Genomic DNA, 24,053 nt, shown 5'->3' on the forward strand with positions numbered 1-24,053 from the left:
CCATCACTGAAGCATATGAACCTATTTAGTGTCTATTAACATGAGCAGATGTATTTTCCCATCATTACTGTTCAGTTGTTTGCAGTCAAGGGTGTCTTAGAAAGCTCTTCAGCTTAATCAGATCAGCTTATCACAAGGCAAATATGAACTCCAGTATCTCTCATTATAAAAATTAAATGCTGGCTTAGGCAAGTATGCGTCTGGGTTTTTTTTATATACATAGCTTCTTTGACAGTCCAGATTTTAACAATTAATCTCTTAGCTTTTCATTCTGCTCAGATTGATCTCTAAGGAGGAGGACCAAGGTGCATTTTTTGGCTTCTTGATTGAACTGGTTGGGGGGGGGGGGAAATCAACCCAATTCCCATCCCTTCTACCCCCTTCATCCCAGCTGTGGATTCAGTTTTGAAAATGGGAGGGGGAGGGAGAGTTCCCCTGGAGGCTGTGGCATCTGGTCACATGGAATTAAGTTACAGTTTGCTTATATGTGTATTGGGGGTGGAGGAGAAATGCTGTTTAAACTTTTGAACCTCTAGCAGGGAGCATGAGGGGAGGTCATGACCCCCTTCTGTTCCTCATGCAAATGGTAGAGATTCAATTAGGATGGCAGGAGGCCGGGTGGTAGCCTGCCCGTGTGTCTTTGCCATTCCCAGAGCTCCCTCAGTTGTCTTCAGTACACTAATTGCCTTGTTGCTGCCTAGCCTGGAGCCTTATGCTGGAGGTGACCTGCCTGTTCCCTCAATCAAATCTGAAAAGGACTATTATCTTACTCCTTGGGGTGGGGACAGGGGGAGCTGAATCCAAATTCCCAGCTCCATAACTGTACTGACCCAGAGGTCTTGTCCTTATATGTGTGGGAGGCTCAATGGAGCTTTGTTGGTCAGGATGAAAGACCCTTTGAGCTTTCTCTTCCAGGCCAGTATGTGTCTCCTTCCCATTGTGAGAACTATCACCTTCAAATGCAGACGAGGCAGATATATCTACTTTTCACCTTAATTGATGGAGATACCATGCAATGTAGGATCAGTGTAGAAAGTAGCCCCATCCTATCACCTACCTCCTCTGTAAGGGGAGCTACGTTCTCCCCAGACTTGCTTATTTATTGGTTCGATTTATTTATTTATTGGTTCGATTTATATGCTGCCCTTTTCCGGAGACTCAGGGCGGCTTACAATGCGTTAAGCAATAGCCTTCATACTTTTGTATATACCTGCTTAGTAGGGCTTTCGGCCCACCCCTAAGCGGTGATCTTTTTATACAAAGTCAGCTTATTGCCCCCACAAACCTGGTCCTCCTTTTACCTACCTCAAAAGGATGGAAGGCTGAGTCAACCTTGAGCTTGGTGAGATTTGAATTTGCAGTAATTGCAGGCAGTGATGTTACTTAACAGTGCTTTAGTCTGCTGCACCACCAAGGCTCTTTTCTCTTATATTGACTTACCTGAAAAGGTTATGGATAAATACTGAAGTTTTATCAAAATGGAGTCCTAGCCTAGAGTGCCACTTCCTGCAACTGCAAGGAGAAAGGAATGCAACATTATGAAAAGAACCAGGCAGAATTGCAGAGCATGTTAATATGTTAATAGCAATAGCACTTAGACTTATATACCACTTCATAGTGCTTTACAGCCCTCTCTAAGCGGTTTATAGAGTCAGCATATTTCCCCCAACAATCTGGGTCCTCATTTTTACTGACCTCAGAAGGATGGAAAGGTGAGTCAACCTTGAGCCTGGTGAGATTTGATCTGCCAAACATCTGGCAGCTGGTGATCAGCAGACATAGCCTGCAGTACTGCACTCTAACCACTGCACCACCGCGACTCATGTTAAATTAGAAGTACAGATGCCAATTTGGAAATATGTAATATGGACGCCTATTACACTTTAGTCTGATGTCCAAAAGCTGACCTCGGACAACTTCAAGTTCCCACCCTGTATTCTAAGTTCTTTGTCTTTAAATTTAATTTGCATATGGCAGTCCTTCAAAAACTGAACTGCCCTGGGTAAAGTAGAATAATATAATAGATAGTCCAAACCTAGGCTAAGAGGATTGAATTCTTAGTTTCTTTCAGCGTTCCCCTCCCCCATTGTCTGTGGGTTAATTTTTGGGAGATTACCTACATGTCAGGAATCACAACTTCTCTTTCTTGTCTAGCCTCTATACATGTTACATCTTCTAGATTTCTCAGACAGTATGCCTATCTTCACCACTGGCATTGCCTCCTGGGTGGCTGGGAGGTCTGCTGTGCTCCTTACACCTCTGAAGAACTAAAGATTATTTTTTAATAGAACAAAGCTTAGGAAAAAATGATGCTCTCCTCTCTTCTCCTCTCCTCTCCTCTCCTCTCCTCTCCTCTCCTCTCCCCTCCCCTCCCCTCCCCTCCCCTCCCCTCTCCTTCTCTTCCCTTTCCCAGCCATGAAAACTGGACTTTTTTGATGCCAAAGAATCATGTAATTTATACTGCCTTAATTTATTGGGAAGCTTTTTTACTGTTTAAGCCTTTCCCAGTTAAATTACTCTTTTCCTTTGTTGGAAGTGGTACCCTCCAGATGTCTTGAGATACAGCCGATTGGAGCTATTACTCAACACATCTGCAACATCACATTGTGGAAGGCTTTATTAACGTCCATCAAGTTTTATTCCCATTTATCAGGAGCTGGATCTGTGCATTTGATGTGTGTGTTAGGCACATCTGGGCACACAGCGCCACAGAATAACTACTCTTCCCTCCAGTAATAGTTTCTCCAGCTCATCAACATGTCTGAATCGGATTAAGTTGCAGCTGTTCTGTAATATACGAAATCTTGGCTCTACTGCATGACTGCACTTTTTTATTAAGTTTGAGAGAAAGGAAGCTATTATGTTCCATTTGCTAACACCCTGGTTCAGAAGACATTCCAGGCCTGGTTATTTATTAGGGTTGGTCATCCCTTTAGATTCAAAGGGAGATACGTGATTTGGAGCACATTAGAGACAACATTGTTTAGAATGTCTTAGACCAAATGGATATTTTCCCAGGATTGTTTGACAGTTGTGGAGGTAGGAGTCCAGAAAAAGATGTAGTTGCTTTAAGGTATCTCCAATAGGTACTATGTCTGGAATGTCTATAGCTGTACTACTGACACACATTTTAAAATAATATAAATAGAACAGACAAGTAAAGAGATAAAACACATCAATATAAACTTTTATGAGTAACTCCCCAAGCAGATACCAAAGTTATGCTTTTTTTGGTTTTATAGTTGAGATGTTCACCAACTGCAGCCCAGTTATTCTCTAAGCATGTTGTGTTTTCAGTGCAACTTTTCTTAGGAGCAAATGAATTAACAAAATTGGAGTAGCACAATAATCAGTTCTTTTGTACATTGAATCTAATCATAAGGATAAAATTATTTGTGCATTTTCAAGCTTGTCAGTTTCATATGTGTCCATTCTTTCCTGAAAAATTAATGCAAGTTAGGAGTACATGAAATGCATTTCGATTGTTTCTCTAACAACTTGCCATTTATTAACACATGGGGTTTTGTTTAGAAGGCAGTGGAAATTTGGAGATGTTTTCAATCCATTTGTAGTCCAGCTGATTTCATTAAAAATGCAGGTAGTCCTCAATTTATGACCACAATTAACCCCATTTCTGCTGCTAAGTGAGACAATTGTTAAGTGAGTTTTGCCCCATTTTACATCCTTTCCTGCCACAGTTGTTAAGTGAATTACCGCAGTTGTTAACTTAGTAACACGACTATTTTTTTTTTTTTTTTTTTTTTAATTTGATTTATATGCCGCCCTTCTCCGAAGACTCAGGGCGGCTTACAATGTGCTCAGCAATAGCCTTCATCCTTTTGTATATTTATACAAAGTCAGCTTATTGCCCCCACAACTGGGTCCTCATTTCACCTACCTTAGAAAGGATGGAAGGCTGAGTCAACCTTGAGCCTTTGGCGAGATTCGAACCCTGCAGAATTGCAGGCAGCTGGTCTTAATCAGCTTAATAACAGGGTGCCTTAAGCCCCTGTACTACCAAGGCTCTTAAGTGAATCTAACTATACCATTGACATTGCTTGTTAGAAAGTTGCAAAAAGTGATCACCGAGACATTGCAACCATCATAAATATGATCCAGTTGCCAAACATCTGAATTTTGATCACATGACCATGGGCATGCTGCAACGGTCGTTAAGTGTGAAAAACTTTTTTTCCAGTGCCGTTGTAACTTTTGAACTATCACTTGTAAGTCAAGGACTATCTGTATAACTTCTCTGTCATCCAAGGTTAAGGCAAAATTCTGAAATCGTACATGGGGAAGTTGGACAGTTTAAGGAAGGCATTGAGGATTGAGCAACTGAGTCTGCTATTAGAGAACAAATGAGTATAATATGCTGCACTGATAAAAGCACTTCTTCTGCCTAGTGTAATTTAGGAAGATGAGTGGGATGGGAGATTAAATAATGATCATTAGTGCGAGAATAAGGTATCCCAAGGACAAAAGTGGTTCTCACAGCTATTTTATGCAATATGGGAGGGGACAGTAGCTGCGAGAGAATCCTCTCATTCCTCCACTGTTTCAAATTTCCCTTTGTAGGGCTGGGTAAAAAGCAAGATATTTTGCTTTATAATGTATTACGAAGCTTTAAAAATATTGCTCGGTGAAATGAGGTATTCCCTTACTGAACCCAAAACAAAATCAGATAGCTAAGAATTAAAAAAGCTAAAATTGGAGTTTATTAAGGCCCATGAATGGTTCCAGGAGCTTGAAAGAAGAGTATTGGGTTGCCAGATGGTATCTGAGCTCTCAGCTTCTTGAGAGAGCCAGTGGAATATAGTGTAAGGTGACCAGACGTCCCGCTTTTGGCAGAACAGTCCCGATTTTTAGCAATTTGTCCCGCGTCCTGCGGCGTTTCAAAAAAGTCCCGATTTTTCATTCTGCCTCTTGAGCCCCAGCTGATGGCTAGAAGAAAAAAAAACTGTTTAAACTCTTGCCCGGGGCTTCAAAGGGCCGCCCTACAGGCAATCAGTGTAAAGAGTTCCTGAAGCAGTTTTTTTCCCCCTAGCTAAGCTGCAGAAACGAAACCGAAACTGAAACCAGGGTCTTTGGTGCAACGTGACAAAATGAGGCAGAGAGAGATTTATTTTTATTTTTATTTTTCCTCCCCAAAAAAGGTAGGTGAAAAACTGCAAACAATGGGAAATTTAGGAGGAGAGTTCAAGATTTTAAAACACAAAAGAAAAAAAAGCTGTATTTAACTAGGGAATTGTAATAATTGAGATACTATTAATTGTATATTGTGTTGAAAGCAGAAATGGTTAAGTTGTGGTTCAGAGGAATATATGGGGGAAATTATTTGGTTTATTATTATTGGTAAATATAATTAATTGATTTGTAAGAAATTGGATTGCATGGAAATAATTGGAATATTCATGTTCATATTGATTAATATACAAAAAAGATAGTTTTATAACTAATTGATTTATATTAAAATGTTGAATTTGTATTAAACAACTGTATTACATAATTACATAATTAAACAATGTGAGGATGGATATAAAAATAGATGACAATGGGAAGGGGTATAATATAGAATAGAAGGGAAAAATTGAATTTGATTAAGATTAGAGATGAGGATGAAGGGTAATATTGGTTTTTTTAAAAAAAAATAGATGAGGAATAAATATGGCAAAAAGGAAATATAGAAATTGTAAATTTAATTGAAGTGACTAAACACTGTTTAAATTTGTGAACCGTCCAAATACTCTGTTCAAAGAAAATAAATTGTATGTTTGTATGTGTGTTTCTAATTACTGCTATTTATTCATATTTGTTCTCTTTTATTCTTTAAAGTTTAACCAGTCATTCTTTATCTTAATATCTTTATATTTGTTTGGGGTTGGCTTTCTTCCCTTTCATCTTTTTTATTGTACAGCAATCTTTCTCCTCAAACCTACCACCTCTCTCTTTTCTTTCCTTCTTACTTTCTCTTCCCCCCCTCTTCTTCTCCTCCCTACTTCCTCTTCCTTTCTCCTTCTCCTCCTCTCTTCCTCCCCCTCTTACCCTCACTCCTACTCTAATTTCCCTTCCCTTCCTTCATCCCTCTCTATTGCTGTATCCTTTTATGCATATGGACTACTCAGAGGGCTGAAAAAGTTATTTTTGACTGGTCCTCGCACTTTTGACCAGTCCTCGAACTTACGACTGTCTTCACATTTTACGTTTTTTGCCCTATCTTATCACCATGGTGAAGAGAAGCAGTTGTGAAATGAGTGACATGGTTGTTAAGAATGCTGCACGGGCATAAATGTGAGGATGGTCATAAGTGTGAGGACCAGTGAAAAGTGCGAGGACCTGTCAGAAATGACTTTTTTCAGCCCTCTGGTTAGTCCTTTTGTGCATATGGACTACTCAGAGGGCTGAAAAAGTTATTTTTGACTGGTCCTCACACTTTTGACCAGTCCTCGAACTTACGACTGTCCTCACATTTTACATTTTTGCCCTATCTTGTCATCATGGTGAAGAGAAGCAGTTGTGAAATGAGTGACATGGTTGTTAAGAATGCTGCATGGGCATAAATGTGAGGATGGTCATAAGTGTGAGGACCAGTCAAAAGTGCGAGGACCTGTCAGAAATGACTTTTTTCAGCCCTCTGGTTAGTCCTTTTGTGCATATGGACTACTCAGAGGGCTGAAAAAGTTATTTTTGACTGGTCCTCACACTTTTGACCAGTCCTCGAACTTACGACTGTCCTCACATTTTACGTTTTTGCCCTATCTTGTCACCATGGTGAAGAGAAGCAGCTGTGAAATGAGTGACATGGTTGTTAAGAATACTGCACGGGCATAAATGTGAGGATGGTCATAAGTGTGAGGACCAGTCAAAAGTGTGAGGACCTGTCAGAAATGACTTTTCAGCCCTCTGAGTAGTCCCTATACACATAGCCATGGCCACCCGGTCACATGACCAGCTAACCATGCCCAGCCAGTCACATGGCCTCCAAGCCACGCCCACACAATAAGTCACGCCCACAATGGTGTCCTTACCAATGTTAAAATCTGTTCACCTTACCCTATACACATAGCCATGGCCACCCGGTCACATGACCAACTAGTCACGCCCACCCAGTCACATGACCAGCTAGCCACCCCCACAAAATAAGCCACGCCCACAATGTCCCTCTTTACCAATGTTAAAATCTGGTCACCTTAATATAGTGGCTAAGGTGCCAGGCTAGAAACCAGGAGGTTAAGATGCCAGGCTAGAAACCAGGAGGTTGTGAGTTCTAGTCCTGCTTTGGGCATAAAGCAGGCTGGGTAATCTCGGACCAGTCTCTCTTTCTCAGCCTTAGGAAGCAGGCAATTACAAACCATCTCTGAAAAATATTTACAAGAAAATGCATGGATTGTCCATGCAATTGCCAAGAGTCAGGATTGACCTGAAGGCACAAAAAGCAAATAAACAGAACTGTTTCCTGGAGTCCCACTGTCACATTCTGGGGCCATTTTGAAAAGTATCTGCTGAGCTCCATCTGAATTCTATGCAAAAACGGGAAGAGGCTTTTGGGAATTTGCCAACTCTTACAAGCATTCAGCTTCCCCTTTGTGATATATAGCTAGGGACTGGAAGATAACTTTTTTTTTTTTTACAAACAATGGTGTAAACCTGAACTAACCTGTGTTTTTTCCCTAGCTTTGGTTTAAACAATTAAACAGCCCTTTATCCAGGGTTACCGTTTTACAGGAAATGTGCGAAGAATGGATGGGGCCCCAACTGTTGTATTTCTGAAAATACTGGGATAGTATACTTCAATGTCAGAAACCAATCTTTTGGATCTCTTGAATTTACCAGTAACTGCTAGAAATTCAGATTGTGTAAGCCTTGGAAAGAATTGATGTTTAATAAAAAGCAGCCTGTTTTTCACTTGCCATGGAGCTACTTCCTCTCCAGAACTGGCACTATGTAAAAAAATGTGGGAGTATTAATCACCCCCTGTTGTCACACAGAAGTCACTTTGGTTAACTTCTGCAATTCTGTTGGTATCTAAATGTTTTGCTTATTTTTAATTTGCCAAGCCAAGCAGCGTGCAAAGAGCAAGACTGCTGGACTGAATTAAATCACACTAAAACAAACCAGAGAGAGAGATAATTTCACTCGGTGCCTGTCACTCCTCCTGCTCCTCCCATGTGCAACCATGCTGTTTCCCAAATGTCTAAAAAACACCATGGCGGGGCTCTTTAGAATAGCAATTTCAACTTTAAGTGTCTTGCCCTTCCTCAAAATTGCTTTTCATCACCTCATAATGCCAACCCAAATGGCGGAGGCTCATTTTTTCCAATTGTTCATCTGCTATTTATCAACGGCCTCCTTCCTTATGAATGCCACATGTTGTAGGGATGATTCAAACACCTGTCAGCTCAGCTTCCATAGGATCAAACTTCAACCCTTCCCCCCCCAAAAAAAAAGAATAGAAAAAGAAAATTTGTCATGATAGCATGTATAGTTTATTAAATAAAAATAAATAAAAGCAACAACATTCATTTATTTAAATAATCAAAAGTCAATTAAAAATATGTTTAAAAATTGCAGATTGGTTATCTCACATAAACTCAATATATCTTAGAGCTGTTATGAAGAAATGCTATTCTGTTTCTATGAACAATAAGGGTTGAGATTAGGGCTCCCAATTGCACTGATAGTTCATGCAATCCTTGAATTAGGAGGAGCACACAAATGCACAACTTTAACTTTTTTAAAAAGTGTGGTGGCGGGTGATGACAATCTTGGCTGCTTGCATGTTTTTCAAATGGGAAAGCTGTTAAATGCACGATGGTTGTAACTCACACAGCAAAAAAGCGGAGTTTACTTTGTGGTCTTATAAAACAGGTCATATATAAAAGCTTGGAAATAACTAGATTGCCAAAGAGTGCAGCATACACATTTTAACTTGGATTTGTAACTTGTAAGTTTGTTTTGCTTATTTATAAAGTGTTTTTTAAAATAAGAAATTTTATTTTAATTGGCTGCTGGTGTCCTTGGATCGTACAATTTGAGTCCATAGCTTCACAGAGGAAGCCACCACACATTTCACAATTGCCATCATATGCAATTTGTTTCATTATCTCATCATTATTATTTTAGTAAAGTTTCTAACTCCTGGGGCTAGCTATATTGAAATGTTTTGTGTTTGTGACAACTTTGTGAGGTAAATCATTGTTCTCATTTTAAGATGTGTAAAAATATAAGATTATGGAATCTATTTGTAAAGTGCAATTAAACAAAATGAAGAGTAAGCTGTTTTAGGTTTTAAATTTGATCCATTGAATCTATTTTTCCTATATGACATGCATGGAGAAACTACTTCTGAAAACCATCCAGAAGTTTTCAGAAATTATCAAAATTATAAAATTATAAGTCTTGCTGATGGAATAATGGAATTTGGGAGTCCAAAAATACCCCAAATAATCAGTCCTTTAAAAAATTTCTACTGACATACTATTCACACACACACAGAGAGAGAGAGAGAGAGAGAGAGAGAGAGAGAGAGAGAGGGAGAGGGAGAGGGAGAGAGAGAGAGAGAGAGAGATTTCATTTTCAATAATCTCTCCCCTCAGATACAGGATTTTTCATGAGGAATGGCCCTGACTCATTCTTTTCTTAAAGGTCTAGACTATATTATTTTCCATTTGTAATCCTGTACTTTGCCAATATTTCATCTTTTTTCTTTCTTGCCAAGAAAACATTAGAAAGAAAAAAAACAAAAATAGCTGCATTATCTTTTGAAGAGTGGCTTTAGGAGCCATCTTGTCAAGAGACCCTCTATTTCTGGTAAGGATGGGGGAAAACCCTATCCTGCTCTCCATCCTTCCAATTTGGAGAGGGAGAAAGAGCTGCTTTTGTCATTATATCCTACAGGTTCGTGTGGACAATCCGGATGAGGCCCATCTTTATGAGTCTGTGCCAGTGATGCCTGGAGAACCTATACTGCGTGACATGGTCCTGAGTCCTGACCAGCGCTACCTCTATTTGCTCAGCCAGAGACAGGTCAGCCTAAGGGAGATGGGACAGGCAGCAGCTTCTTTGTATCTTAGCTAGGAAGGAGAAGAATAAGCCACTGGTGGGAAATTGATTGATGACAGGTCATCCTGAAAAAAGTCTATCTATGTGGTCACTAAGAATAGACCTAACTTGATGGCACTTAATCAGGAACTTTGACTCTCCATGTATGCAGTATTGAATTTCAACTCGCATCAAACTCTACCAGCGTGGCATCTGGCAGGGAGAGGGAATTGTAATTCAGACAAACTAGTAACAACTGGTTTACCTGTTCTGGGGGAAAGGGCTTTTGTTTTTGTTCATTGATTGATTGATTGACTGATTGATTGTTGGCTGCCTGGCTAGCTGCCAGGTTTTATTCCAGGAGCAGAAGATAAAGAAGGCTAGCAAAGAAATTATTTACTTTAGAGTTTCCTGAATGCCTTTTTGCATGGAAAGGCGGGTTTTAAATCTTATCACTAATGATGTTGTCTAATAATAATGATATTATCAATATTATTGTTAGACAACATCATTAGTGGTAGGATTTTTGGATATCTATTTATGTGTTTTATATTTTTAGAAAATCCATATCTCTGTAAATAATGGCATTTTTAAAGTTATTTATTGCTCCTTTTTAAATTTATTTTTTCCTCTTTCAGCAGATTTATACTTACCTTAGGAGAGTTAAAGCTTAATTTCAGTACCTTTTTTTAATTTTTTAATAGCTGCATTGCAACTCAAATGAGTTTAAGCTTTAGGGAAGTGTGTGCTTTACATCAGCAATAGAAATTGGGGCAAGATAACTGTGCATACATTTCAATGTGTTTAAAATGTGAAAATGAAGAGTGACTGTGAAGATTATTTCATTTTTCTAAGTGGGGTGGGAAAATCCTTTCCACACTGCTATGGCCAATTAAGGTCGAGAGCATAAGATAAAGTGCCCTGGGCAGGACTGAATACACCAATGAGGTCTCTTCTCAATAGACAAGATGCCTACAAATGTAAGGAGTGAGGGATGCCATGAATGTTGTATTTTCTTTACTGTGAATGAATTATTCAAATAGCAAAATGCAAAGAATGTATAAAACGCAGATGCTGAATTTGAAGGAAGGAGGTTGAGGGAGATTGGCAAATGTGAGACTGAGGGCTGCTGGGTATATGTGTATTTGCTACCTATTTTCCTAGAATAACCAGATCTGAGCTGTAAAAATCTGGAGAAGTACTCAGTGGCAGCAAAAGGGAGATGGGGATACAGAAACCCCCTTACTCTTTCCTGCCACATTTTTACAATTGTTCAAAGTTTCTGGTGGTCCTGCTCTTGCCTCAGGCAGGATTCACTTTTTCACACCTGAAGCCCAGGCAAGAATTCAACAAGTGCCTTTCTGTATAGCAGAACCCTGTTTCTGTTTCCTTCATTTTGACTCTTTATGTTGGGGAAGTAATCCCTAGTCCGATATACCTAGAGGGTGCCAGCCAGGCTAGCAAAGTCTGTGGGGAAACTCCAAAGTGGATGAATGATCAGTGGGGGGGAAAGGTCTGCAGATGTATATTGATACAGCTCTTCCCTCAGGTGGTGCAGCTTCCTGTGGAGAATTGTGGGCAATATCTTTCCTGTGCCGATTGCTTGGGCTCCCGAGACCCACACTGTGGCTGGTGTGTCCTGCACAATAGGTGAGAGATCATCCTCCTTTCTACCTTCAACTATGCAAGCTGGGAGGAAGAACCCTTGATCTGCCATTCCTATCCCCCCCATCCCCCCCTCATTCTTCTTGTGCTTTCACCCAAGTCTGGGGGCAAAGCAAGGAGGAGACAGCCAGTTACACTCTTTCCTCTCCCCTGCCCCTTTTATCTGAACTCTGCAGGAGCTTTAATCCTATTAAAGCTGCCAGCACTCAGCTGACTAGGCGGGAAGAGTAAGAGGAGGTTGGAGGTGCAGGCAAGGGGGCCGAAGCAGCTCTCCTTCCCCAACTTGGAAAGGGAAGGAGGATTTTCTCTTTGCTTCTGCTCCCCCTCCTCCCCACCACCAATCCTTTGCTGGATATGGCATTGCAAAGGATGAGGAAGGTGTGTTCCCTTCCAAAGGAAAGTTGGTCCTTGCTTCCCGCATCAATGTTGGGGTCCTACCCAGGGGTAAAATTCAATTTTTTTTACTACTGGTTCTGTGGGTGTGGCTTGGTGGGCGTGGCAGGAAAAGCATACTGCAAAATCCCCATTCCCTCCCCACTCCTGGGGGAAGGATATTGCAAAATCCTCATTCCCTCCCCACTCTGGGGCCATCCAGAGGTGGTATTTGCTGGTTCTCCAAACTACTCAAAATGTCCGCTACCGGTTCTGCAGAACTTGTTAGAACCTGCTGGATTTCACCCCTGGTCCCACCCCATGGAAGGGACAGTGCATAGCATGGGTTGGGAGGGAGAAGCAAGAGGCAAGAGAATAAGAAGCAACCTTTTCCCCTGCCCTGCAGAAGCCCCCACTCTGTGTTTCTCCCAGCAGATGTTTTTCGCCCTTTTTCCCACCCTCCATCTCCTCTCCCTGTCTCAGCACCTGGTGCTGCAGCTTGCACCTCCTTCCTTAATATAGACTATGTGATAACACTTAGAAGGGGGGGCTGAAAGCAGAGGTGACACTTCCCCCCCCCCAAGCAGTGGTGCGGTCGGGAGAAGGAGCAGGAAGCGTGCAAAAAAGTGAGAAGTGCTTATGCCTCCCATCCTCAGCCGAAGCGTTTCCACTTTGCTTGCAAACCGTGGACTTTCACCATCCTTTCCTATCCCCGAGCCCAGGTCTCATTCCATCCAGGATGATCTCTCTGATATTGTCCCTTTATTGGGATGGGCAATATCCCAATATTAAGATTAAGATTACTTGCGTGCTGCCCTTCCCCACTCCACCCTGCTTGCGAATGTATGGTTGCTGTCATCGTTTCTCCAGGCAGGCGCCTCAGTCCCCAGATCCCTAAGCATCCTTGGTTCCGTCTAATGTTAACAAGCCTCCAGGGCCCCTGAGCGGAAGCAGCAGGTCTGCATTACAGTCCCCAAGCTGACTTCCTCCCTCATCCCCTGGTGGGTGCACTCTCACATGCTTAAATTACCGAGCCTTGCTTTTATTGCCCCCTCCCTTTTGATCTCAGTTCTGTCAACTTTCCCACATAAGATGTCTTTCCTATGCCTGGATTTAGTTATGAGTTGGGCTGCCGGTATGGCAATTATGCCTCTGTCCCCTCCACCCCCCCCCCTCAGTAGAGATCTCCGATACACATTCTGTCTCATGGTCCCTGCCTCTGACTGACCTGAACTCACAGGAGCTTTTGCGCCCCACTAAAGAAGAAGGAGAAGCTGTTAAGAGGAACAGAGGAAGGTGTAAGGTTGTGCAGACTTCTCTCATTTTGCTCCCTACCCCTTTTGGTTTCTGTGCCCTCAGGTGCTGTAGAGAAAGCGAGTGCCCCCGTGCTGCAGAACCCCACCGCTTTACTGCCACTCTGACACAATGTGTGCAGTTGCTGGTTGAGCCCAGTAATATCTCAGTGACAGAACCTAGCATTGTGGTGAGTCTTTGCTCCCTCCTGCTGGCCTTTTTGAACATCTGGCTCCCCTAATCCTGCTGGCTAAGTGTTCTTTATCTCCTTTTTGTTTTCTCTCTCTGTTATTGGTCTCTTCGTCTTCTGTGTTTTTGATCAATTGAGCCTCAACATTCTGAGGCCAGCTACCACTCTGAAAGTGGAAATTTGAACAAAATATACTGTGAGTATTAGGAGAGAGGAAAGCTAGGTACTTTTTTAAAGTGAATTTTGGAAGACCATGACCTCTAGCCGTAATCCATATCAGCAAGTTACTAAAGAAATAACTTTTTTTTTTTTTTGCTGCTGACATAGTAAATTATTATGGAAGACTGTCAACATTATATTCTGTGGACTCATGGACTATGGAGTTATATTTCGAAGATGCCATGAAAAATCACTCATTAACTTCAGAGGATCTTTGATTAGTGATAAGATTTCTTATGTCTTGCAAACTACCTTGAGTATAGAATCCTTTGGGAAACAAGAGTAATTGGTTTAGTGCTCTAAATTGTATTTATGTAGGTAATTACTGCTCTTCTTCAAGGTCATCCCCAGCCTTCATATTAGCTACTAAAAGCATAGCGGAGGATAGCTTTGATCCATAATCTATACCTCTGCTATGTCCATGGTAGGGATAGAGACTCCATGGCCCTCTAATTTAGGGGAGAAAAACATGTGGCCTTCCAGCTATTGTTGGACTGCAACTAATCACCTCTCATTACTAACTATGCTAGCTGGGACTGATAAGAATTGACATATAGCAATACAGGAGGGCTGCCTGTCTATCACTGCTCTAGATGTTGCTGAACAATAATTCCCAAGGGCCCTCGCCACATGCAGCCATTGGTGAGGGATGCTGGGTTTTGCAACTCAGAGCATCTGAAAGGTCACAAGATCCTCCCTAGGCAAACAGAACCATAATGATGAGTAAGCTGCGCCCGAATAATATGATAGTCACCACACCATTCAGCTTTGTAAAAATAACCGTTTTCCTTCACTTTGTGTGTGTGTGTGTTTTTTTTTTTTAAGTAACTGTTCAGCTTTATGATTGCCAAGATATGCTTGGGTAATGCTTGGTAGGAATTCAGAAGCCAGATAAACTGCTGAGTAAAATTTCCAGTGGTCAAATTTCAGTGTTCTGCAGGGTTTTTTGTTTCCCATTCATCAACCATGGCTATTGCAAAGTAGGGAAAATGCAGACTAAATCGGATTAACCACGATCATTTTATCCGTGTCACTGCATTTAGGCTACTGTACGTCATAAAACTTGAGAAGTGTCTTATATTTATGTGTACATAGCACACATTATGATTTCCCTTCTTTTGACATAATTCTCAAACATACTAGTTCATCTAATGACATCATTCTTCTGTGCTATGTTTCCAGCTTCAGCTTACAGTCCACAATGTCCCAGACCTTAGTTCTGGTGTGACTTGCTCCTTTGAGGGCCTTGGTGAGAGCGAGGGACAGCTTCAGGTAGATGGAGGGATCCACTGCCTTTCACCTACTTTGAGGGATGAGCCCCCTGGAGAATATGGTAAGTGCTTGATGATGGGAAGGGAAGTACTGGTGTAGTACTCAGATGGAACAGAGCTAGAAAGCAAGATATAGTCCACCTTTCTGCCCTTACCTTGCCTCTGACAGAAACTTCTTGATGGCTTCAAAGAAATTCTCCTTAGCCCTGATCCTCTCCTCATAACAAGCCTAAAGTTGTATGCAATTTTTTTTTAAAAAAAGGCAGATGATGATGCTCAAGATGGAATTAGAATTATAAGTCAAATGGTGCTTTGTCAGAGATTTTGGACTTCTGCTTTCTGCCTTCCTGCTTTTCATGCTGCTCCCACAGTCATTAACCAGACTGGTTGCCGCTCTATGATGCTGGGTTTTTGCATGGCTATAACTGACATGTTGAAACAGTGGTAAATAAATGCTTCTCTCTCTTCTGCAAAACTATGCTGATGGGGGGAGTCATGTAATTCTAATTTTGCTTGATGATTCTGAATGTGGAAGCAGAAGTTGATTGTGTCGGAATTCAAGAATGTGACCTTGTAAACACACCATGATTGATGTTACTTGCTCTTCCTTTTTCCTGTTTCCCTATAACTGTCTCAGGTGATGTACGAACTGTTAGGATCCAACTTCTGTCCAAGGAAACTGGCATGGAATTTGCCAGTACAAACTTTGTCTTTTATGATTGCAGCCTTCTACGCACGTGAGTTTTGAAACTGGGCACAGGCTGTTAATGGGGAAGTGGGGGGGATGACTTTCTTTTTTGATCCCCATCAGTTTATTTATACATAAGACATGTGACCCACACATCATTGTTTACAACTGTTGCAAAATAAGATTTAATCTCAGCTTCCAACAACTGTTAACTACTTTGAAAAAAAAATAGTTTTCATCTTTACACTTTGCTTATAGTTAAAACATACACACTTGGTTTATTTAGTGATTTACTGTCATGTTTTTTCCTCCATTAACCCCTAATCAGGATTTCATTAATTCAAAACAAACAGCATACAATTGACAGTTAATTAAATTTCATTCTAGCAAAAATGAGAAATCTGTCAAAATCCCTATAAAAGATCATATTAAAAATTGATGGCCACTCACACACCCTCCCCTATCCGGCAGCAGCCACTTATCTGCCTATTGGCCTGCTTGGGAGCTGCCTGGGTCTCGTGACTTCCTACTGGCTTACTCATTTTGCTTGTTGGAAGTACCAAGGAGATCCTTACTCCTTGGTACTCACAACCCACAATCCTTGCTTAATGACAGCAAGGGAGTGCCGGGATAGCTCTCGCTAAGTGATGCAAGTCATTTGAAACTACACTTTACAACCGCATCACTTAGCAATGGAGATTCTGACCCCAGTTTCCATTGTATCATGAGGACTATCTGCTCTTCATTAGCATGAAAGACATTTCCAAGCTATATGAGGAAGACAGATCTTATCCCTAAGGTAAGAGATGGAGCAGCTAAGAGGATAGGTTTCATCTGAGATAGAAACAGTGACACATTCACACACTGTTGCACTAAAACATGATTTTGTTAATTGCAACTTGAGTGCAACATGCAGTATACTAAGCCATCATTAACCAAACTTCACAATTGCTTAAGATGATGCGGTTATCCAGCCACTGAATGATTTAGGATAGTTAATCCTAATCCCGAATGATTTAGGATAGTTAATCTACCTGTCTTGTAAATAGATTTTCAGATTATGTGGCATTCTCAGTGTATACTATGTGCATCAGAAGAATCTGATCATCATCAGAAGCAAAGGGGCAAGTTGTTCACCTAGTTTTTCAAGTCTGGCATCAGCTGTGATCCCAGGGCAGGTGGCAATTTATTTATTTTATTTATTTATTTAATCAAATTTCTATACCGCCCTACTCCCGAAGGACTCAGGGTGGTGAACAGCCAAGATAAAATACAGATAATACAAATATTAAAAATCCCTTAAAATTATTAAATATTTTGGCCGAAACACAGATTAAAACACCCAATTTATAAAATCACGAATTAAAAAATTTAAAAAATTTAAAAGAGGGGAGTTAGGCCAGGCCAGCTTGCTGAAATAGAAAAGTTTTGAGAGCACGGCGAAACGTGCGCAGGTCCGGGATCTTCCATATCTCTGGGGGGAGCTCGTTCCAGATGGTAGGTGCCCCCACAGAGAAGGCTCTCCCCCTGGGGGCCGCCAGTCGACACTGTTTGGCCGACGGCACCCTGAGGAGCCCCTCTCTATGGGAGCGTACTGGTCGGTGAGAGGCTATTGGTAGCAGAAGGCGGTCTCGTAGATACCCCGGTCCGATGCCATGGAGCGCTCTAAAGGTGGCAGTTGTCATCCTGGAACCCTACTGACTTTCAGCAGCAAATTGCTGCAGATAACCAGATGTAAGACCCTGGAGTTGAAGTTGGGCACTAGAAAACAGCGAAGTTTCTTGTTGCTGTATTGGCCTCTGTGCTGTACCATGACATCTCTGCCTGAGCTGTGGAATTAGCAGTGGAGAGCTAGTTCTGGGAGATTTTAATCTAATTTGAGTTGGAGATGGCTTGGGAGTTCATTCCACACAACCATGGATCTGACCCAGAATATTCAAGAGTCAGGACCTAATTAATGCAGGTGGCCACATGCTAGGACAGATGAGAATTATTTTCCAGGGAACTAGGAGTTAAAATGGCAGAAGAGAGGCTTAGAATGCCATTTGAGGAAGATGAAGAATGAATCTGATTGCACATGACTAAGAGACCATATTAGGGACTATGTCATAGTAATAAAAAAGAGCCACAAAATATAACTATTTTTCCACTCTTACTGTGTTCACAAATAGCTGAGCAGTGGCCCTTTTCAGAACGACCTGTTCTCTGCTGGGAAGGGATGATCAAGAAAAACATTTCCAGGGCCACTGGGAGAAATATTTCAGGTATCTGAAAGATAAAATCATTTGTAGTTGGACTCTGACTGTCCTATTTGGTTGCTGTAGCAAACCGAATAGTTATAGAACTACAAATAACAGATTCAGTAATTCCTCTATAAAACCGTATCAACAGCTCCTGGGGCAGTCTGAATAAATCTCAGAATAAGCCATTTTAGGTGCTGAGTTAAAGCAGGAAAAACATTCTTTGTTGTGCCTTTTTAATGATGGTTCGAATATTAAGCATCCATTTCAAGTCCTGAAGGACTTGAAGGACTCTACTGCTGATATCATGCTGTCAAATACAGTAAGAGGAGGTAAAATAGGAGGGCTCCTCCTAAAATCAGAGGTGGGCTTCAACCGGTTTGGACTGGTTCAGGCGAACCAGTTGTTAAAATTCTGCCCAGTTCAGCAAACCAGTTAATCCCACCACTGGCTGGCCCCCCGCCCCCACCCATTTTTCAGGCCGTTTTCTGGGCCATTTTCTGGGCCATGAAAGAGACTAAGCTAAAGCTGAATTAACCCCTTCCTTCCTTCCTTCCTTCCTTCCTTCCTTCCTTCCTTCCTTCCTTCCTTCCTTTTTCTGCCATTTTCAGGCCATTTTCTGGGCCATTTTTCACCCGAAAAACAATGGAAAATGGCTGAAAAACAGGCTGAAAAATGAAGGAAGGGAGGGAGGAAGGAAGGAAGGGGTTAATCCAGCTTTATCTTAGACTCTTTCAGAATTGCCTGCACACAAATATTGTCAATCCTTCTCCTTCTGCTATTTATTTATTATTTTTGGGGTGCAAATGGGCTTTAATTGTAAATTGCTTCTGAGGAGTCAATGGGATTTATTGCCTCTGCCATCTCAGGTGTGAAATGTTGGCTGTTATGACACAATATATTGCTTTTTAATAAACTTAGCCTCCAATGTCTTACTTTCCTTGGTGATGGGAGCAGAATGCTTTGCTGGTCTCTCCCCATCCTTTCACTGGGGTGGGGGGTGGGATTTGCACAGTGGTGGGATTCAAGTAATTTAACAACCGGTTCTCTGCCCTAATGATTTCTTCCAACAACCAGTTTGCCAAATTGCTCAGAAAGTTAACAACCGGTTCTCCCGAAGTGGTGCGAACTGGCTGAATCCCACCACTGGATTTGCACCAGGAAACTGAGGGTTGGTTAACCCTTTCATTTCTGGAGGTGTTGCGTATAGGCCCAAGGCCTGGGGAAAGGGAGAGTGGCTGGGAGGCAGGGCTTGGTGTGATGAGTGATGTTGAGTTGGCCACGCCTACCCAGTCACATGACCACCCAGCCACTCCCACCCAGCAAATCATTAGGGCAGAGAACCCATTATTAAATTATTTGAATCCCACCACTGCCTAAAATCCACTCCTACCTCTACAGTTTTAAGCATGTTCAGCTCCAGATTGTTATATGGCTATATCCCAGGGCCATTTGTTCAGCCTCCCATCTATATGCAGAGTCATCACTGTCTTGAATGAAGCCAATGACTGTTGATGTTGTGGTTGTTTGCCTTTCTCTTGGATGGTTCCAATAAGTATTGCCTGGAAAAGAGAGGCTGAAACCTCTTGATTTGTAGAGTGCCACATCCTTCCTGTTCATAACTATATGAAGTCACTGTGTGAGTCATTTGTTGACATGGGTCAGTTATCAGTGTGTGATGATAGCCAGCTGGTTCTCAAGTCTTAGTCAACTAAATGATGCTGTTGAAGATCTTGTCTCGGTGCCCGGAGGCTCTTAAGGTCCAGATGGGGAGGAATGGATTTAAGCTTGACCCTAGCAATTCTGAGTGCTAATGGGTTCATGGACCATCCCGGCCTGAAGAGTTCCTATTTTTAACTTTGAAAGGGGTTCACTTCCCCAGTTAGAACTAGTATGTAGTTTGGGGGTTCTCCTGGACTTGCAGATTGAGAAGGAAGATGGCAACTGTAGTCAAGAAGACTTTCACACAGATTCATCTCATCTATTAATTGTACCTATTCTTGGACCTGGAGCACCTTGCCATTGTCACTTGGTCAATTTATGTGTGGACTTTGCAGTGCCCTGTACATCAGTGGTGGAATTCAAATTTTTAAACTACCGGTTCTGTGGGCATGGCTTGGTGGGCATGATGTGGCTTGGTGGGCGTGGTGTGGCTTGGTGGGCGTGGCAGGGGAAGGATATTGCAAAATCTCCATTCCCACCCCACTCCAGGGGAAGGATATTACAAAATCTCCATTCCCACCCCACTCCAGGGGAAGGATATTACAAAATCTCCATTCCCATCCCACTCTGGGGCCAGCCAGAGGTAGTATTTGCCAGTTTTCCGAACTACTCAAAATTTCCGCTACCGGTTCTCCAGAACCTGCTGAATTTCACCCTTGATGTACATGCAACTGACCTTGAAAACCACTTATAACCTTTAGCTGGTGCAGAACATGGTGGAATAAGCAATTATGAGTGTGTCACAGTACATCTGCGTAACAACTTTGCTCTGCATGCTGCACTGATTATTACAGTAGTAGGCTTCCAAGTGCAATTCAAGATGCTAAGTGTCATCTACAAAGTCCTGCATGACAAAGATATTATTTATTTGAGGAGTTCACTCTCCCATTATTTCTGCCCATCCCATAAGCTCAGACAGAATCAGCATGCTCTGGGTCCCTTCCATTAATCAATGTCATCTGATAGGACATTTAGATATATATATTATATCTGATAGGAAATCTAGGAAATCTGCCTTCTCTGTTGAGCCCATCTTCTGGAACAGAATTCTCTTAGAGTAGTGTTTCCCAGAGTTGAAGTCCACATATCTTAACAACGCCAAGGTTGTGAAACCTTGCCCTAGAGATTTGAAGAGTCCCGACTCTGTCCTGCTTTATGCGTGTTTTGATCTGATGTTTCCCCCTGACTTTCATCTGGGATGGAAAGTGGGCTGCTGCTTCTGTGAAAAATTCTTTAGAGGCATTTAGTGGGTATTTGTTCCCCTGGACAGCCATCTTACATTTCTGTCTGACTTGAGGTTTTGCACCACTCGGAGTTGTTGATGAATTGGGAGGCCTTAGACATATAAACAATTAATCAATTAAGTCCTTGCCCCTGGAGATTGCAATCCCATCTATTTCCTTAGGGGAAATTTGGAAGAAGAGGCAAAAGATTTCTAGATTCATCAGTGTTGAAGGCCTGACCCAGTCCTAAAGGTGACTGGACTTGGGAACATTTTTTTTTTACTAGGACTTGCAACCTAGATGAGTTGATGGCAAGGCCTTTTTCAAGCCACAGGCCATGACTGCTTGAGCCAGCCTTATATTCTTCTTATTGGAAACAAGTTCTGATGTATCTGCACCCTTCCAGATTTGCTGCCCTGTGTTTCCGCCTCAGAGCATGCTGTACTTTTCCCTCACTGTTATGTAAAGTAGGAAATGCCACACACCTTCCTCTCAGTTTTGGGGCTCTCCTAGCTTACACCAGCTAGTCCAGTGGTGGGTTTCAACATTTTTTATTACCGGTTCTGTGGGTGTGGCTTGGTGGGCGTGGCGTGGCATGGCTTGGTGGGTGTGGCTTGGTGGGTGTGGCAGGGAAAGGATACTGTAAAATCTCCATTCCCACCCCACTCCAGGGGAAGGATACCGCAAAATCTCCATTTCCTCCCAATTAGCTGAGACTTGGGGGGCAGAGAAGAGATGGGGGCAGGGCCAGTCAGAATTTTTACTACTGGTTCTCTGAACTACTCAGAATTTCCACTACCGGTTCTCCAGAACTGGTCAGAACCTGGTGAAACCCACCTCTGAGCTAGTCAGTAGTTTAGGTTTGCCTCCCTCTGGGCCTTGTCTCCACAGTAAGCAGATAGGTTGGACAAGATTTGAAGATCTGATTCAATCAGTGTTTCACTTCCTCTGTTTCCTTCCCACGAGTTTCATATCCTTAAGCAGAACAAAACCTTCAGAGGAATAAAGGTGAAGGAAACAAGAGGAGAGAGAATTGACATCTGTAGATCAGGACATGCATTCTTTCCCCCTTTCCTGTTTTCTTTTTTTTTTTAATTTTCCTCGTTCTACAGGTGCTTGTCCTGTGTCAGCAGCCACTATCCGTGCCACTGGTGTAAATACAGGCATACGTGCACCCACAATGTGGCCAAGTGCTTCTTCCTAGAGGGCCGAGTCAACACTGCTGAGGTAAGAAAGGCCACTGGAGTGCTACCATCTCGAGAGAGCTTCCTGCCAGCCATTAGGATGATTTTTGGACATGAACACCCTGTGCCTTTTCATCTTTTGTTTGTGAAACCTTCACCACTGGGGAAATCAATGGCAATTTTATTCCCGCTGCTGACCTGCAGGGCAGAGGGAGTTCGGGAGAGAGATTTCCCCATGTGCTTTGAATCTACTCCTCTTCCCAGCTCAACTTCCTTCCTTGCATTTTCAAGAGCTCCCTGTTTCTGCATAACAGCAGAAATAGCTGTAGTATTTCATAGCCTGCTCTTCCAGCATTGGAGCGAACATTTGGGAGCCATGATTCCATTTCCATGTTAATGCAAGTTGTGCAACTGCATGAATACATTTAACTGCAATATTTTGACCCTCTGCAGAGCTCAAATTGCTTTGCTGAGAACGGTATAGGGTAAAAAGGGAGAAAAAGCACAAATGGAGGGTTTGACAAGAAATAAGAATCACAAGAAGGGAACATTCAAGATGCAGTTCTCTCTTTCCTTTAAAACTCTGTCTTCCAGCTCTGGCAACATCACAATATCTTTTCATAACAATGAGTTTTAGAAACTTGGTTCCACCAGCAGACTGAAAAGGAAAGGCTTCTGGAAGTCACATATTTAAGTTTACCCTTATGCGTAGCGTCCCCCACAGGCCTTGTATAGAAGGAATCTCAGACCAGGGAATCCCAAGCAATCAGAAAAGAGTCAGCAGGTGGCAGATCAACAGCATGGGGAAATGATAATAGTACTAAAGTGCCTTTATTTGGGTGGGAGGCTGGATCGATATGGGGGAGGCCAGAGTGTTTGCTGGTAATGGGGCCAGTGGCTCGTGATCAATCGTCTGGCCCAGGCAGCGGGATCAATAGACCTAGAGACGCCCGGGGCTCGTTGTGGGTAGGTAATTGATAGCAGCTCCCTTAGAGGGGCCAGCGTTTGCGGTTGGATGTGGTGGTTGGAGTGGGAGGAGGCTGGACAGCAGGCTTTGAGGCTCTGGGAAGTGAAATGTTGCCTGTGACTCTTAGGTTAGGGAGTGCTGGCAAAACTGTTGTGCTCGGGACTTCTAGATCAGCCTGTGTGGACTTTGTTTTCAGTCTAGACTTTAAAGAATGAAAGAGCTAGAAGAGAAAATTGCTTGGCGCTTCCAGGCTCCTCTTCCCACAGACCGGGCCTTTTGTCTTGACCCCATTGTCTTAAGCTTCCATAGGAAGTTGCACCCGGGGTTTAATTGTTCTCCAGGTCAGGACTACGTTTCCTGTATTGCTTGCCAGCGTCATGGCCACCCTGTGTCTTTGCTAGCCCCGTAAACAGAGCAGCCAGCCCAGCAGGCCTCCCCCGCCCTACCTTTCCTTTGGTACCAAGGAGCAATTAACCAGACTCTGGTTTCCATGGAAACTCTGAGCGCCCAGCAGGCTCTTTCATCTCCATCTCTCTCAGGCGGTCACCACAGGCAAAGGAGGAGCCGGGAGCCAGACTCCTGGGCTTTACCCTTGTTCACTGTGGAGCTGTTGGGATATGAAAGGTTAGGCAGCTGTTTCTCCCTGGGGGAGAAGGAACCTCAGCCCCCAGGAGGGAGCGACTTGTTTCCTATCCCCAAGAATGATTATAGGTGTCTTCACACAGGAACCCAAATGACAGTCCTAAAAAAAAAAAAAAGAAAAGAAAAGCAATATCACTTTAGTCAATGTACTTCTGGTAAGCATGGGTAGGATCAGACTGTTGGTTTTTTTTTTTAGAAAAAGTGTTTCGTGTTCCCTTTACGGCTACTTTGAAAGCAGTGCCAGCCTCAGTTTGGGTTTAGAACTATTGCCCTTTGCAATCCTGCCTTGAGAATATTCCTGTCATAAACAAACACACGCCTGCCTGCAAACAGCAC

General features: G+C 42.5%; 1 protein-coding gene across 5 annotated transcripts in view; it reads left to right on the forward strand.

Moving 5' to 3' along the window:
• Positions 1 to 24,053, forward strand: part of PLXNA3 (plexin A3) — a 74,684-nt gene that overhangs the window by 9,045 nt on the left and 41,586 nt on the right. For all 5 annotated transcript variants that reach the window (XM_034434155.3, XM_087888628.1, XM_087888629.1 and 2 more), the window contains 6 exons: positions 9,898 to 10,026; positions 11,591 to 11,691; positions 13,438 to 13,561; positions 14,963 to 15,113; positions 15,689 to 15,788; positions 22,037 to 22,151. In XM_034434155.3, the coding sequence (XP_034290046.2) occupies positions 9,898 to 10,026; positions 11,591 to 11,691; positions 13,438 to 13,561; positions 14,963 to 15,113; positions 15,689 to 15,788; positions 22,037 to 22,151 (720 nt within the window). The remainder of the gene's footprint in view (positions 1 to 9,897; positions 10,027 to 11,590; positions 11,692 to 13,437; positions 13,562 to 14,962; positions 15,114 to 15,688; positions 15,789 to 22,036; positions 22,152 to 24,053) is intronic.

The sequence above is a fragment of the Pantherophis guttatus genome, chromosome 2, assembly GCF_059756535.1.
Source record: "Pantherophis guttatus breed Tessera chromosome 2, ASM5975653v1, whole genome shotgun sequence".
Classification (NCBI taxonomy): Eukaryota; Metazoa; Chordata; class Lepidosauria; order Squamata; family Colubridae; genus Pantherophis; species Pantherophis guttatus.